General features: G+C 35.1%; 2 protein-coding genes and 1 non-coding gene across 3 annotated transcripts; 1 reads left to right on the top strand and 2 right to left on the bottom strand.

The window, feature by feature from the left end:
- Positions 1 to 313: 313 nt before the first annotated feature.
- On the bottom strand, positions 314 to 3,917 carry LOC117637367 (peroxidase 12). The gene is made up of 3 exons (XM_034372243.1): positions 3,584 to 3,917; positions 2,330 to 2,524; positions 314 to 1,093 (listed from the first exon to the last, which is right to left on the bottom strand). The coding sequence occupies exons 1-3, from the start codon at positions 3,839 to 3,841 to the stop codon at positions 473 to 475; spliced, it is 1,074 nt and encodes a 357-aa protein (XP_034228134.1). The 5' UTR covers positions 3,842 to 3,917; the 3' UTR covers positions 314 to 472.
- A 9,181-nt stretch (positions 3,918 to 13,098) lies between these two features.
- On the bottom strand, positions 13,099 to 15,711 carry LOC117638278. The gene has a single exon (XM_034373418.1). The coding sequence runs from the start codon at positions 15,709 to 15,711 to the stop codon at positions 13,099 to 13,101; it is 2,613 nt and encodes an 870-aa protein (XP_034229309.1).
- LOC117612342 lies at positions 15,047 to 15,153 on the top strand. The gene has a single exon (XR_004583381.1). It is a non-coding gene; the product is annotated as a small nucleolar RNA R71 (small nucleolar RNA).

Here is a 15,711-nt window from a genome sequence, read left to right as displayed (position 1 = left end):
GAACACCTTTTTTTTTTTTCCCCTCCCCTAGCCTCTGGCTGGGCTGTCCGCTGGAGCCACTCTTACGAATCACAATTTGATACATGTGAAAATAATTCATTAAAAACACAAAAGAAAATGTTATGCACACATATCACATTGTTATTGGCAGGAATGTAGAAACTCTTACTTACCTGATAAGGAAATAAGTATTTTCAACATAGAAACCCCTACTTATTCAAAACTGGAGGGAGGATATTTGTTACGATTTTTGGCCACAAATTTTTTTAACATTTAGATGGATTTTCATCTCATAGACCAAAACATGAACACATGGTGCACCAGATTGGTGAAACAAACTAAATTTTAACATAATTAAGGGGCTGTTATTACAAACATTTTAGCACTAAGCACACCAAAACGTGAGAGGTTTCTAGCACATAAGCATATGAAACAAGTACATAGACAAGTCAAGTTATTGAACACATTGAGCCTAAAACTCAGACAAGCTCTCCTCATCCTCTTCAACCACAGAGGACAAGTAACTCTTATTGTCCGAATTCCTTACCGAGCAATCTGCACGAATTTCGCCTTTGGAGCCAGTCAGCACGCTTAATTGCCCCATCTTGATCATAGATTTCACAAACTCCTCAAAGAACAAGGTCTGGTTAACAGCAAAGCTCTTGACAATGTCCTTTGTCCTTTTATCCGTGTACAAATCTTGGTCCGATGTGAATAAACCTTGGCGGTTCATGAGATCGACGTAGTATTTGTTGTCGAATGTGTCCGGTGAACGGATATCGAGCACGGTGGTGGCGTTGGTGTCTTCTGCAGGGCAAATTTCCTTGAGGTCATTGGCAAAAGTTTTGTCCATGGTAGGGTCTTGGGTTGGGTAGAGCCTGCCAGTGAAGGAGGAGCAATGGCTAAGGCCAATGGTGTGGCCACCAGAGAGGGCTACAACATCTGTGGCATCTAGGTTTTTCTTTGCCAGGTCTGTGAGAAGTTTGCTTGTGTTGCTTGAGGGAGGGGGAAGGTTTGCTAGGGTTGCATTTTGTGTTGCAAAGTTTAGCCCATCCTTTCTTCCCAATGGCACATCATAGTCAGGGCCACCCGACTGCGCCAAACAAATATGTACATACATTCCAAAGGATAAAATGTTAGCAACTAGTTGAATTTTGTACATGCCAAATAAAAAAAAAATTCAAAATTTTAATTTATATTTTATATTTTATTCATAAATTATAAGACACGCCTAGATTCATAAAGCTATAGGATTTATTAATTGCAAAGTAAAACAGAAAAGATAGTCATGTGGTAGAGGAAAATATAACAATGAAAATATTCATAGATTATGATATATGCCGCCTAGATTCCATCTCCTTTTCTGACATTTAAAGGTTTTTTTTTTTTTTTTTTTTTTTTTTTTTTTATAATGAGGGACATTGAAAGGTTATAGCAACTTTCACAAGTGGGTGGGTGGGAACAATGATTTTATATCACAACTACTCATGGACTAAGGACAAAGAAAGGAATTAGTAAACGATAATATTATATAGATAGAGTTTATAGTGCTCGAATAGAATAGCATCCAACAACTTCTTCCATGTATTCAATTATGTGGGATACAAATTCATTTAGATTTGTGCTATAAGATTTGTAAAATATTCATTAGTTCGATAAGGACAACTAAGAAACCACCCACATGCCCACTTTTGAGACAATTTATAGTTTTGACACTTGTATAAAACAAATTGCCGGTAAATCGATTAAGAGTAGTTATTTTTGCACCCGAGAGTGTGTTTGAATTTCCCTTTTTCACTATCGCTTCAAGAAATAAAAATTCTTATTATATTTTAACTTAATTATTTATATGTGTTAGACTTATTAATTTTTATTTTGGCATTTTTCTTTCTTTTTTATTTCTTTGATACAAGAAATATCGAAGAATTATGAATGTGAACACGGAACCTCGAATGTTGGAATTAATGCTCATAAAGCCTCTTGCCTCTCTCATTTCTTCAGGACATGTTGGAATGACTTTAATATTTAATTGGAAGGAAAATACCAAAAGTGTTGGGAAATTTCCTACGTGTTGGAATTCTTCCGATCTGAATGAACGAAATTTCCACGCCAACCCTACCCTATGGTCAAACTATTAACTTTTGCCAAAAGCAGTAAAAATGCTTCTAGTCATCTGAAACAACTTTTGAAAATTTTAATGACGTGACCATGCCTTCACCAAGAAGGAAAAAAAAAAAAAAAAAGTTTAACTAATAGTTTTTTTTTTTATTATTTAAAAAGTATTATCGACTTGAAGAATAAAATATATATTGGTTAAGAAATTAATTACCAGGAAAACAGAATCTCTTGCAGCCAAGGCTGTGATATCAGAACAAGAGACAACTCTGCCACACTTCTTGTGGATAAGCTCACGGAGGTCATTGATGATTTGAAAAGCCTTTGCCCTCAAGGTCAGGTTGGGAGGCGCCTCCTGCTCACTTGGTCCACTGGCTGATCCCTCCAGCAAAACCGACCCATCACATCCCTACATTATTATTCAACTTTCTTTTGTTAGATTTACTGCAAACTCTTTAACAAATGCATTTATGCTCATGCGCTAACAAGTTAGTAAATTAATACGACAGTAACAACTAGTTAACACAGTAACAACTAGTTAACACAGTATGTCAATAAATGAAGAAAACATAAGATTTGACCAGTTTGGATTACGAAATTACATTAAGGAGTGAGCATAAACGAGTTGTTAATACTTTATTAACTTATACATATATATATATATATACACGATAATCTACGACTCTAAATTAATAGAATTTATGAGTAAAGTAATTTGAACTTCGGTGCAAGGAACTTGCTCAACACTGTATTAACTTACTAAGAAAATAAGTGGCCCATGCTTTTTAAGTTCCAAAAGCAAATGACTCACTAGTGTAGAGATTTTGAGTATTTATTCCATCAGGCAAGATCCTGGTTCGAGTCCTAGCATCCGTGTTGTGTGTGTAAGTTTAATATGCTATCGCTCATTTCAATAGGAAAGGTTATTATAAAAATAAAATTAAAATAATTATAAAAAAAAAAGGTTCAAAAAATTCATTAGAAAATGAGTGACAGACAAAAGCATTCAACTAGCTACTTTAATTAACACATCAAGATTAAAGTGGTTCAAGAACTAGTTTGAGAGGGACTTCTGTGGGCAGTAGCAGGCATTTCATTTTGGCATTTCTTTGGATGATGCCCAAATTACTTTCGGCATATATAAGTTTGTATTTTGAAAAAAAATGTTATGTTGTGATATTGTCAATTGTCATCAATATATTTTTATTCTGTCGGTAAAACAGGGGTAATAAAAAACCCCTAAACTGACCAAAGACAAATAATTTTACTTTTAAAATGTGCGGTCCAGGTTTTGAGGAAAAGTCTGATATTTGACAAGAAAACGATGCCCTGTCCTATGAATTTAGCAGAGAGAAACATAAAAAAACTTGATCAAAAAAGGTGGAAGCCTACCACTAACCCATTAAAGATTAGCAACCAGCCATTTGATCAAGGGGTTCAAATATATACAGTTGAACCGAAATGTTACCTGAACAAAGCAGTCATGGAAATGGAGACGAAGCAAGCCAGCAGCTTGGCCAATGTCCTCCTTGAAGACTTTCTTGAGGTGTTTTCTGACTATGGAGTTGAGATTAGGGCAGCTAGACTCGTAGAAGGACCACGAAAGCCCTTTAACCACAGGAACAGAAGGTTGTGCCTCTGAGACACAAAACAAAGAAGAAACAAAGAGAGAAGAAACCAGAAGCAGAGAGAAAAAGGTGAATGAAGCAGAAGAAGAAGCAGCCATGGCTATGTTTTTCTTTGCGTTTGTTTGGCAAAGATGAAGCGAAAGAGAGCCTTCTCTTTATAGGCAGATTTTTAATTTTTTTTAATAAGCTTTTGGAGCAAATAAATATTAAAAAAAGACTTACTTTAATGACTTGTCGTAGAAGGCCACGTGGTCAACACATCTCAAGGCTTTTCACATCCATTTTGCAGCTAGGGCACACAGATTGTGGAAAAAGTCATGAAAATCTTATCCAGATTAATAGACGTACAAGAAAAAGCAGACGAATCTGAACCCTTCTTTCTAGCCAGTATAATCAAACTTGGCGCCCAAGAATATAAACTTGTAATGATTCATTATTGGTCAAAGGCAACAAGTTTCACCTAGGTTCCCTCCCTATGTGAACTATTTGTTTAACTTTTGCCAATTAATTGTTGAACTCCTCTAACACTCCATCATCCAAGTTGAACTTGTTTAGAAAATCGTTGTACTTCAATCCAAGGATAAGTATTTGAAACATTCATACTAGGCATTTTGGTTGTCAACTTGTTGGTTCGATTGATACTCATACATCCCCCGAACTCATTTAATATTCTAATTTGCTTAATTTATTGAAAGTGATATGTTGTGGTTTGATAAGCTTTTTGATGATAACTTTTAACTTTTAATAATTTAACGCATCGACATCATGTTCTTTATCTATCGATAATATTTTTTTTATATTGCAAGATTTTTTTATTAAATCAAAGACTTTAACTAGAACAACACGTATGATGTACATCTTATATCGTGTTTGGTGCTAGACTTTCTTTTTAGAGATAAAAGATAATCTGTTAGGCATTTGAAGAATTACAAGTTTGGAAGAGGAGATTAACTCGCAAAACCCAAAAAATGTATAGTAACAAACTGACAAAACCAAATAGTTGTTGCCATGAGTTGTAAATATTACATATTTGCCCCTCTAATATCTTATCATTCGGGTTTATTCCACAACAACCCCACCAGTTTCAAATATCTTATCATTTTACCCTCTAATCACAATCACATACTTAAATGAAGTTTTGCGCCACCAAAATTAAAACACATTTATAAAAAATAAGAATAATAATAAATCACAAGTCTCATTTTCCCTTTTCCTTTCCTCTCCTAGCCCCCTAAATATGCAGGTGCTTCGTTGAGAATCCTACTATTTTCCACCAACTCCATTTGAAATTTACCCTTTCAATTAAATTTTATTATTTTTTTAAAGACCTAGTCGTTTGACTTTTAAATGTATTATAATTATTTTCCTTGAATTTCATAGTCCTTTTTGTTTATAAATGACTAAACTCTCTGTACAAGCCACAGCTCTTGCGAAAGGGGATTTTTCTACTGCAAATATTATGTTATATATATATATATATATTCTGTTATAAGCCCCTCTAAAATAATGAACTACATTTTCAGCTTAAAAAAAAATACAACAACATTGACTAGGGAGAGCGAGAGTAAGATACGTGAATAAATAGTTTTATTTATGTTAGAAAGGTGATCATCAATTATGGTCAGTAAATGTGGTACGAATAGCATTATAATGTATGTAGTTTTAACGTTATTTTTAGTATTTTATATCAAACAACAAATGGTTTTCTTTTTTACTACTTTTTTTTTAATATAAGAACATTTTGGGGAATTTCTAAAATTTTAACCATAAACACTTTTTTCTTTAAATTAAATTTATAAATACATATATCATGGACAACACTCTCTTCATTTTATTCGGCATATTTTTAAGGACGAAAATATTGTGAAATGTGCTCCCGCAGCTTCTGGACATCAAATTTCATATAATCATAATCCTCCGTGTTGTTTGTGTTTTTCAGGGGTAAAAAAGGGAACCTTAACATATATACATGTTGACCTAGAAATCAACCCAATTTCATGTTCATATTTTCATGACGAGCAATCAATTCTTAGAAGCATCTAAAAGGATGACTATCTATGCTTCTTATCAGGGAATTACTAAGAAAGTAATAATATGCACAAAAGAAGAAAAAAAGAACATAACAAAAAGACCATTAGTTGTATGGAATATGTAAATTAAAATACGTATTTCTTTGAAGATTATAGTTATTCAAAATCATTCAGCTTTTTTGGAGTATAAACAATCATCTAAACTATTGGGGGGGAGAGATTTTTCATATGCACACACAGCTATAATGATGTGAATTCGAACTTGAGATTTCCAGTATATAAATTAAAGTCGTTTTCCATTAGATTAAACCTCATTGGCCAAAACCATTTAACTTTTGATGTTAATAATATGTATTTTTTAAGAAGAACTCAAATAATTAGTTGAAATATCAGGCAGATCATATTTTCCTTTGTAATTTATCACGTGTCATATTTAGTAAAAAAGAGCCCAACAATTTTCAGTAACCACGTGAAGGAATATCTTTATTGATGCTTGTGATTGATCATAGCACCCACAGACATGATTTGATTGAGTGAGCTATGTACCCAGACTCAGAGACATGATTCGGTTCACTCAAGATTTTCTTTTTAAATCTCGGTATAATTAATTGCTACTTTAATTATGATAGTTTCTGCCTTTTTTTATTTATTTATTTTTTTTATCTAAATGCAATTTGATTTTCAGACGAATCGAAATCAGGGATTTCAGTTCCAGTTTAAAAAAAAATCATGCAAATATTTTTTTTTTTCCAATTCCGTTCCAAATATACTTCAGAATTTGAAAATTTTCAGAATCTCTACATATATTCCAATCCCAATCCAATTTTTATCAGAATGTTCGGATTTTGAAATTCATTTGGACTTGTCAAAATTGAAAATTTTTGAGACGAAATTGGTCTTAATCTGACTTTCTAATTCAACTTGCACCCCTACAATTGTTAAATAATCTATAATGACCTACCTAAAAGGAGCTTATCAATAATAACTATCGCTTATTCTAAATAAAAAATAAAAATCATCCTTAACTAATATATATATATATATATATATATATATATATATATATATAAGGTCAGAAGAGTAAAAATGTTACATGTGTTTTTACATGTTTGGATAGTTTAGTTATTTAGTTATTAATTTAGTCAATTTAGAGCTTGTTTGGGAGTGTTTTTGGAACAGCGAAAAGCGCTTCTAAATGGGTGAAAGCGCCTCTATCTTTTAAAAATAGTATTTGGAAAAAATTACAAAAGCACTTTAGGTGAGATTCAAAAGCACTTGGAGTGGTTTTGGAAGAAGCACTTGAGAGGTGCTTCTTCTTAAAAGCGCTATAGGACAAAAACACGGGAAGCACTTAGCTCTCTTTAATGAAACTTTTAAAATGCAAAAAATACTCATATTTAATTTTTTTTAAATGCCAAAATGCCCTTTCTTTCTTTTTTCCTCTCTTTTTTTCTCTCCTATTAAAATGCCAAGTTGAATCGATTCTCTTGTTCATAGCTCTCAGTATAGGGTTCGAATATTCGACGATTTTCAGAGGCGTCTCAAATTCAATATCAGCAGCTATATTCAATCCATTGCAAAATCAAATAGGAACGAACCAAACACTTAAGAACAAGCTTTTTCTTCTTCTTTATTAATATTTTTGGTAGCAATTATTGGACTTTGGCTTACCAGCGGCCACTTCGTCTTCTTTGACTGAGAAGCTTTTATATGTTTTTAGTTAAATGTTAACTAAAAAATAGAGAGTATGATTGTAGATGCTCTAAGGTAGAGTCACAATGGGGGTGTAACTAGTGGTAGAACTAGAATGTTTAATTTTGGAGAATAGCTAAATTGGTTTATTTATTTAGTTTTTTAAGATGTTGTGGTACTCATTTTCTTTAACCGAATTTTCCTTCACTAAGGGTTTTCAAGGCTAGATTTTAATGAGGCCACATAAATGACATATGACGTGAACGGAATTCTTGTACTTAACTGATTATTGAATGAAGTTTTCCACCTTCTTGATAAAAATATAAAAAGAATGTTTAATTTTGAAGGTACTGGAGATGGGAACAATTATGCCAAAATTTTCAAATTATTACATGTAATTATATAATATTTTAAAAAGTTTTTTAATTTTTCAATGATATTTTAAGAGATTGAGAAGAACCATATATAGCTTTGGGGCAACTACGAATACTCACATTATGTGCGGTTCCGCTTTAGGTGTTATTGTAATGTAAAAGTGAGAAACGTCTTCCTCACTAAAATTACATTGTTATATTTTAAATTTACATTTTACTTTATTATATTGAAGATTTGCAAAGTTATATCACATATATTATTATTTTATGATCTTCACCTATTATTTTTACAAAATAAATTTACATTAATTTCAGTATGGTACCTTATAGTTGTACTTGTAAAGCATGTTTGTTTATGCTCTCTCAATGTATTTATATTTTAAGTACCTCAAATTTATCAATTATTTTTAATGGATTTCCGACGTTAGGGTTTCCATCAAAATTTCCGTTATTTGCATACGTGACAACCATGGATCCCACCTTTTTGCGTGTTTCAAAGTCAGTTTAAGGATATTTTACAATATCCTAATTCTAGGATCCAACTAAATCCAAAATAGATAATGAATTGGCTGGGAAGACATTAGGCTTATTATCACAAAACGTCCCTAAGGTTTACGAAACTATCAGATTGCATCCTTAATGTTTTTTTGTGTCACTTATGGTCCTCAAGGTTTGTATGTGCAATCACAAATGGTCCCTGACGTTAGGTTCTGTCAAAAACTCTGTTAGTTTGCTGACGTGGCATACATATATATCACAAAACATCCCTGAGGTTTACACACTTATCACAAATGGTCCTTACGAATTTATTTTTTTTTTAAATTTAAAATTCATAAAGTTTGGTTTTCTTTTTAAAATTATTTATAAATGAAAAAACAATTTATAGAAGGATTTTAATCTTGAGGACCATTTATGAACCCTAAACCTTTAGTTTTTTTTTTTTTTTTTCATTTTTAAATTTTATGAATTTTAAATTATTTTTTAAAAACTTCATTACTTTGTTGATGTGGCATATATATGAAGCCCACATCTACAATAATATAGTGTCACATGTATTTAAAATTTAATATATTTTTTAAAATAATTATAATTCATAAAATTTTAAAAAGAAAACAAAAATTTTATGAATTTTAAATTTAAAAAATTTAAAAATTTCGTAAGGACCATTTGTGATAGGTGTGGGAACCTCAAGGATGTTTTGTGATATACATATATGCCACGTCAGCAAACTAACGGAGTTTTTGACGGAACCTAACGGCAGGGACCTTTTGTGATCATGCATGCTAACTTTGAGGACCACGAATGACAAAAAAAAACATTAAGGATGCAATCTGATAGTTTCGCAAACCTTAGGGACGTTTTGTGATAATAAGCCAAGACATTATTTGTCCAAAATATCCTCAAACTAATGCCGAAACACTAAAAAAGGGGGGACCTAAGGCTGTCACGTAGGCAACTAAACAATCCGAGGTACTTAATTGTTAGAATTTAGAGTGTGTGGACAAACATATCTTACGACTACAACTGTAAGATACAAAATAGAAATTAATCCAATAAATGTGTAGTGTTTACAAGGTTTTGTTTTTCTTTGAAAGAAACATTTCAAGTTAGACATTTGTTTAAAATTTAAAATTTAAAATTTTGTGGCTTGCTAAACAATGAAGTCATACAAACAAAAGTTGTTTTCAATTAAAAATGGCATAAAAACCAAATAAGTGCAACTTGTAATAAAATTGTACAAAACATAAATGTTAGCCAAGTTGACCCTCTATTTTCACCATGGCCTAGATTTGGAAGGCCGCAGATCAATGCCTTTTTTATTTTTTGGTGTGATTGGAGTGTTGAGCCAATTCTTAACAACTAAAATGAGTTATTAAAAACAGCAACTTTAATTCTCGCAAGTGCACGAACCATTTATAGTATAGCTTATGTAAATACGAGGTCGATCCCACGGAGAATGGTAACTTGGTTCCAAGTTAAATTACTTAGAATGCTAGAAAAACATAGAACACAAACTGACTAACTAGCTAAAGGCAAGGTCGAAATCAACAATGCCTCTTGCTAATTACTCAAGGTCTAGGACAGAATCCTAGCACCACACACGCACTAGAAATGGGGGGTTTTGTTGTTGAAATGAAAAGAAGAAAGTGAAATGAAAGTGCTCGAAAGTAAACACTGGCAGCAATCAACAAGTTGTGAAACAATGATTGAGAGGTGTTAGAGCCTTGGAATCCACCACTAGTTTTCCTATCCAAGTTATGAATGCATAGAAATTGACTCAAACTTCATCAACAATAGATTATCGCATACAAGCCTATGGTATCTAGGTGCAGGATGCATGATTCTCCTAAGGCATGTGATTATGCATGGTATCTACACAACACGCGATCTCTAATATGCAACCTAAGCATGGTATCTACTTAGAATAAAGCATACAAGAGTCATTAAGCTCCTTGAGAATATGATAATCACACAAGTCCTAGAACATGGTATCTGTCCTAGTCAACCTATGGTTATTAACCCCTTGAATGATTCTTAGGCCATTCATGTGTTGCTTGTGAAAGGAGAGTAGAATTGGTGAATCTAAACCCTTTCCCAACCTGTGCTAGATGCATAAAATCCTAGTTAGCTACTCCAAGAAAACATACATCAAGCACATAATAAACTGGAGATTAACAACTTGATAATAAAAGCAAGGAAATCAATTAACTATAAAATCATCCATAACATTGAATATTCATGACTAGGGCTTCATCCTAAGCCCTAACTAAATGGATTAGTTAGACATAACTATGAATACAGAAAATAAGAAATACATAGATAGGATAAAGAGAGGAGAAGAACTAGATGATGGCAGCAAGGAAGTTCCCAGGACAGCGCCAAGCTCCCTTGACAGCTCCAAGCTCTCTTCTCTCTTTTTGGTGAATCTGAATGTGTGTATGAGAGTAATGGATGAAGTGAATGTGTGTGTCTGACCCCTTTGAATGAGTGTGCAACTCTCTATTTATAGAGTGCAATTTCGTCCTCCCCTTTGGCTGGTGAAGCACACCTCTCTTAGCTGCTCCCAACTGCTCCAGCTACCCATACTTGCCAACAGCTGCCCCAGCTACCCATACTTGCCAACAACTGCTCCAGCTACCCATACTTGCCAACTGCTCCAGCTGACAAATACATGCTTTGGTATGGGTTCTTTATGGAAAGCTTTGACTTTTGTTCATCTTTCTGAGCTTCTGAGCTGATTTGACTCCCATGTGTGGCTGCCCATGTGTAGCACATGGCTCTAGGGATGTAGCCACATTAAATGTGATGGCAGCCAACATGACATTTCTCTGCACTTGGTTCAGTCTTTGACGTGTTGAGGGCTCCAGATTTATCCAATTGGGCTGAAATTTGGATATGTTATAATAGACACCCATTGGAACAACTTCTATCAAGGATGTCTCCTCATCCAACCTGTGTAAGTTGCTGAAATGAGGCCTGCAAGATGACCTACGAAACTGGACTGACAAGGAGTGGGGCTCAAATTGGTTTTGTCTTTAAGCTCATATTCCTCTTGTGCCACTCAGCCCTTAACATGCATGAATTGTATCAAATGTCATCCCCTTGCTGTCTTAACCTACAAAACACACAAACATAGGTAAGAGACTCAAAATAAAGAGAAGCTAAACAAAATTACTAAGCAAAGAAGGCATGCAAATGTGTGAAATTATGACCTTATCAAATACCCCCAAACTTAGATTTTGCTAGTCCTCGAGCAGAACAAAATAAAACTACAACTTAGGAAACAGGAAATAAGCAACTAGCCTTCCAAACAATATCCTCAAAGAATCACCAACGTATATGGTCCCAAAGAAACACAACAATCACAATCTAAGTTCCACACATGATTCAAGAGAAAGCAAAGCTCACAATGACACCCTTAAGTGTAGTGTGTGAATGCCAAATCAGAACAACACCTGCAACTCAGATAAGTACATGCGCACACACTTAGATCAAAATCAATAATTCCGAACCCCATAAGCTCATTATCAAATCAGCTCTCCACAGTAATACCATACAATACCAAGGATCAAAAGGACTTTGCAAGGGTTGTAATGAGGCTTAGGGTAGTGGTTGAATGGAAGAGGGGATATGGATATATATAACAACATCTTGAGCACAACTAAAGCATAGGTAAGAGCATGAGAGATTACTGAACTTTGTAACAAGCAAGGAACACATACATGAGCATATTTTCAACATAATTTCAGCACCTTCATATCTGTGTATTTGGCCTAATTTTGTGGCTCTTTACCCTAGATCACCATGATCTTCTTTTTTATAACACCCTAGGGCCGTGACTACATTGGTCACACTTCATTACCTCTTTTGATTAGTTACCAATACCCCCAAACTTATTTCTTTTCAACACTTGGGTTATGGCACTAATGATTCACTTTTGCTCCAAAAACCTTGCATTCTTTATAACTCTCTTTTGAAGATAACTTTAATTGCTCATAGAATAAGTAAGAATAAGAAAACAGAGGTTCATTATGGTAGGAATGGTTTACACAAAGAGAGGCTTAACGGAGGCTCAAATGGGTTGACTAGGGATGAATACATGTAGAGGGATGGTTAGAAAAGCTCAAACGGTTCAAACATGGCCTAAATCACTTCCTAAGCATTGTATGGCAACAAAATGTCTCAAGAGATATTCAAATAAGTTCTAGAGTACGAAACCAAGATCATGAGATAAGTAGAATTGCATAACACCTCCAAGTAGCAAGAAATTGGACTAACTTGGCAAAGTGCTCAATAAGTGCAAGGATGGCATGCAAGACAGAGTTAACTCAAAACCACACAAAGTCCTTAAACAATGACTATCAATTTCTGAGAAACCATATTTGTATTAGATCCAAGTCTTATCATAGGTGTTTGGAAGGATAACAAAACAAGACACAAAATCCTGCGTTTTTGGCCATTAGACACACTCAAAATTTTAAAATTTGACAATTTGAAACAACATAACTAAATCCTTCCCCCAAACTTAAATGAAACATTGTCCTCAATGTTTAGAGTGTAAGAAAAAGCAATGCCTCATAAATGAAAGGAAAGAAGACAAGGGAAAGACATAACCAAAGGTTAGAGTTCAGAAAAACTCCCCTTTGAAGCGATTAGGACGCAAGCAAGCTTCCTCGCATATTCTATCTTCTCCTCGTCACCTTGGGTTGCCTCCCAAGAAGCGCTAAGTTTCATGTCTTCAGCCAGACATCAAACTTTCTATAGTGAATGGGGGGGTTTGGGCTCAATCGACACCTCATGCAATGCAAGAGAGTTCACCAAGCTTGTTTTCCTTTTCCATTGCTTCCTTGCTGCTTTTCTTTTCCTTTTCTGTTTATGAATAGAATCACAATGAATTGTAGGAATGATTGGAATATTCACATGTCCAAATTTGGGCAGCCCCTTCTTGTGTGTGGGAATTGGAGCATTGAACATGTGGGCTGCCCCCTGCTCCTCCTTGTCTCCTTTTTTCAGCAAGCATGATTCTACTGAATAAGGAAGGCCATCAAATCTCTCTTTCCCTGGATTACCAAATACTTCAATTTGAAAACAATCTTGTACAACATTTGGCTTCAGGGCATCAAACACTTTGAAGGCAACAGTTTCTCCATTAACGGTCATGGTGAGAGCGCCTTGCTCTACATCAATCTTGGTCTTAGCAGTAGCCATGAAGGGTCGGCCAAAGATAAGGGGCAATTCATTGTCAAGAATTGGTGCTTCTTCCATCTCCAAGACTAAGAAATCAGCTGGCAAGATTAAACCTTCTACGTTCACCAAAACGCCTTCTAGAATGCCCTTGGGGTACCGAATAGTTCTATCTGCCAATTGAATGCTCACAGTTGTGGCTTGCAACTCACCAAGGTTAAGTTTCTCATAAACATGATATGGCATAAGGTTAATGGATGCACCGAGATCAAGCAAAGCTTTTGGAATCTTGAAATCACCAACAATGCAAGGTATAGAAAACGAACCTGGATCCTTTAGCTTTGGAGGTAGCTTTCTTTGTAAGACTGCACTTACCTCTTCACTCAATGCAACTTGTTCATGCTCTTTGAATCTCCTCTTTTTAGTGCATAGATCCTTCAAAATTTTTGCATACTTTGGAATCTGAGCAATAGCATTGAGCAATGGGATGTTGATTTGCACCTTTTTGAATGTTTCCATTATCTCATCCAAGCCTTGATCTTTCTTTGACTTTGATAACCTGCTGGGAAAGGGTGCAATAGGCCTAAAAGCATTAGTTGAAATTGGAACTTGATTAGCATTAGATGATACCTTAGGGCCTGTGCTCTTTCCAGGAGCATTGATGGACTGTTTGTTGGAAGCTGTGGGCTGCCCATGTGGTGGCTGAATGATCTCCACGTTTTCTCCATCTTCTTGCTCTTCATTGGCATCTCCAACCTTATTATCAACTTGTTTACCACTTCTCAAGATGTGTACTGCTTTAGCGTGCTCTTGATGCCTTGGATTCACCTCCGTTTGGCTTGGGAAAGTTCCAGATGCTCTATTGCTCATGGAGGATGCAATCTGCCCAACTTGCACTTCTAGCTTGTTCACTGCATTTTGAAGGTTCTGATTGGTTTGCATTTGTTGCCCCATGAACTTCTTGAACATGTCTTGCAATTCTCCCATTTGATCACCCCTTTGCTCTTGCACTTGTTGGGGAGCTTGCTGGAATTGCCTTTGTTGTGTTTGGAATCCTGGGGGAGGTCCTTGAGATTGTTGCACATTTGTATTGTTGTTCCACCTGAAATTAGGATGATTTCTCCATCCCGGATTGTACGTGTTTGAATAAGGATCATTTTGAGGATTCCTTGCTTGAAGGGCATTTGCTTGTTCTAGCATGTGCTCTGCAAAAGATTGGTCTTGAACTTCCACTTTGTTTCCTAGAGGGACAGTCACTGCCTGTTGAAGCAAAGAACACATAACATCAAGTTTTGCAGCAATCTCATTATTTGTACTTACCTCAGAGACCACAGCTTTCATAGGAGGTCCTCTTCCTTTATTGTGGCTCCATTGTTGAGAGTTAGCACTCAAGGATTCAAAGAGAGTAAAAGCCTCATCTGCTGTCTTGTTCATCAGTCCTTCTCCACTTGTTGCATCTACCATCATCCTTTCGGAATCAAGCAAACCTTCATAGAAAGATTGCATTTGCATCCAACTCTCTATGTTGTGGTGTGGGCAAGAACTTATCATCTCCTTGTACCTCTCCCAACATTCATGAAAAGCTTCTCCTTCCTTTTGTGTGAAACCAAGAATTTCCTTTCTAATCTTGTTAGTCTTTTGAGCCGGAAAAAATTTCTGCAAAAACTTATTAGAAAGCTCTTCCCAAGTATGAATTGAAGCATTAGGCAAAGAGTATAACCAAGACTTAGCTTTATCTTTTAAACTGAATGGGAATAGCCTCATCTTAATTTGCTCATCATCAAGGTTTTGAATTTTGATCGTAGCACATATTTCAAAGAATTGCTTAATATGCATATAAGGATCCTCAGTGGTATTACCATAATAAGTTGGAAGAAGATGAATCATACCACTTTTAAGCTCAAACCTGTCAGCTGTGAGTTGAGGATAGACAATGCATGAAGGTTGATCGGTGACTTTGGGAATGGAAAACTCACGCAGGGGTTTTCTTGGTTGGACAACAAGCGCAGCACCTCCTTCATCATTGTTGTTGTTCGGAATCTCTGCCATGTTGCTTGAACCTTCAGATTCGTAACTTTTAGATTCAGAGCTTGAAGAACTATAATTCCTCCTCAAACCAGCACGTACAGCAGCGGTTCTTGGTGAGAGGGGCTCCGGAGAACTTTGCTCCTGGTCAGATTCGGACAT

Source organism: Prunus dulcis, chromosome 8, assembly GCF_902201215.1.
Source record: "Prunus dulcis chromosome 8, ALMONDv2, whole genome shotgun sequence".
In the NCBI taxonomy this organism is placed as follows: domain Eukaryota; kingdom Viridiplantae; phylum Streptophyta; class Magnoliopsida; order Rosales; family Rosaceae; genus Prunus; species Prunus dulcis.
Note: the sequence above shows the minus strand (reverse complement) of the source record. Positions and strands in the feature narration are given on the sequence as shown.

What these genes read in the sequence shown, in the direction of transcription:
- LOC117637367 (XM_034372243.1), bottom strand. Translation starts at nt 3,841, where the DNA reads ATGGCTGCTTCTTCTTCTGCTTCATTCACCTTTTTCTCTCTGCTTCTG. An exon ending in TCCATGACTGCTTTGTTCAG is followed by an intron (nt 2,525 to 3,583) that starts GTAACATTTCGG and finishes ATAATAATGTAG; the next exon opens with GGATGTGATGGGTCGGTTTT. An exon ending in CAAGAGATTCTGTTTTCCTG is followed by an intron (nt 1,094 to 2,329) that starts GTAATTAATTTC and finishes TGTTTGGCGCAG; the next exon opens with TCGGGTGGCCCTGACTATGA.
- LOC117638278 (XM_034373418.1), bottom strand. Translation starts at nt 15,711, where the DNA reads ATGTCCGAATCTGACCAGGAGCAAAGTTCTCCGGAGCCCCTCTCACCA.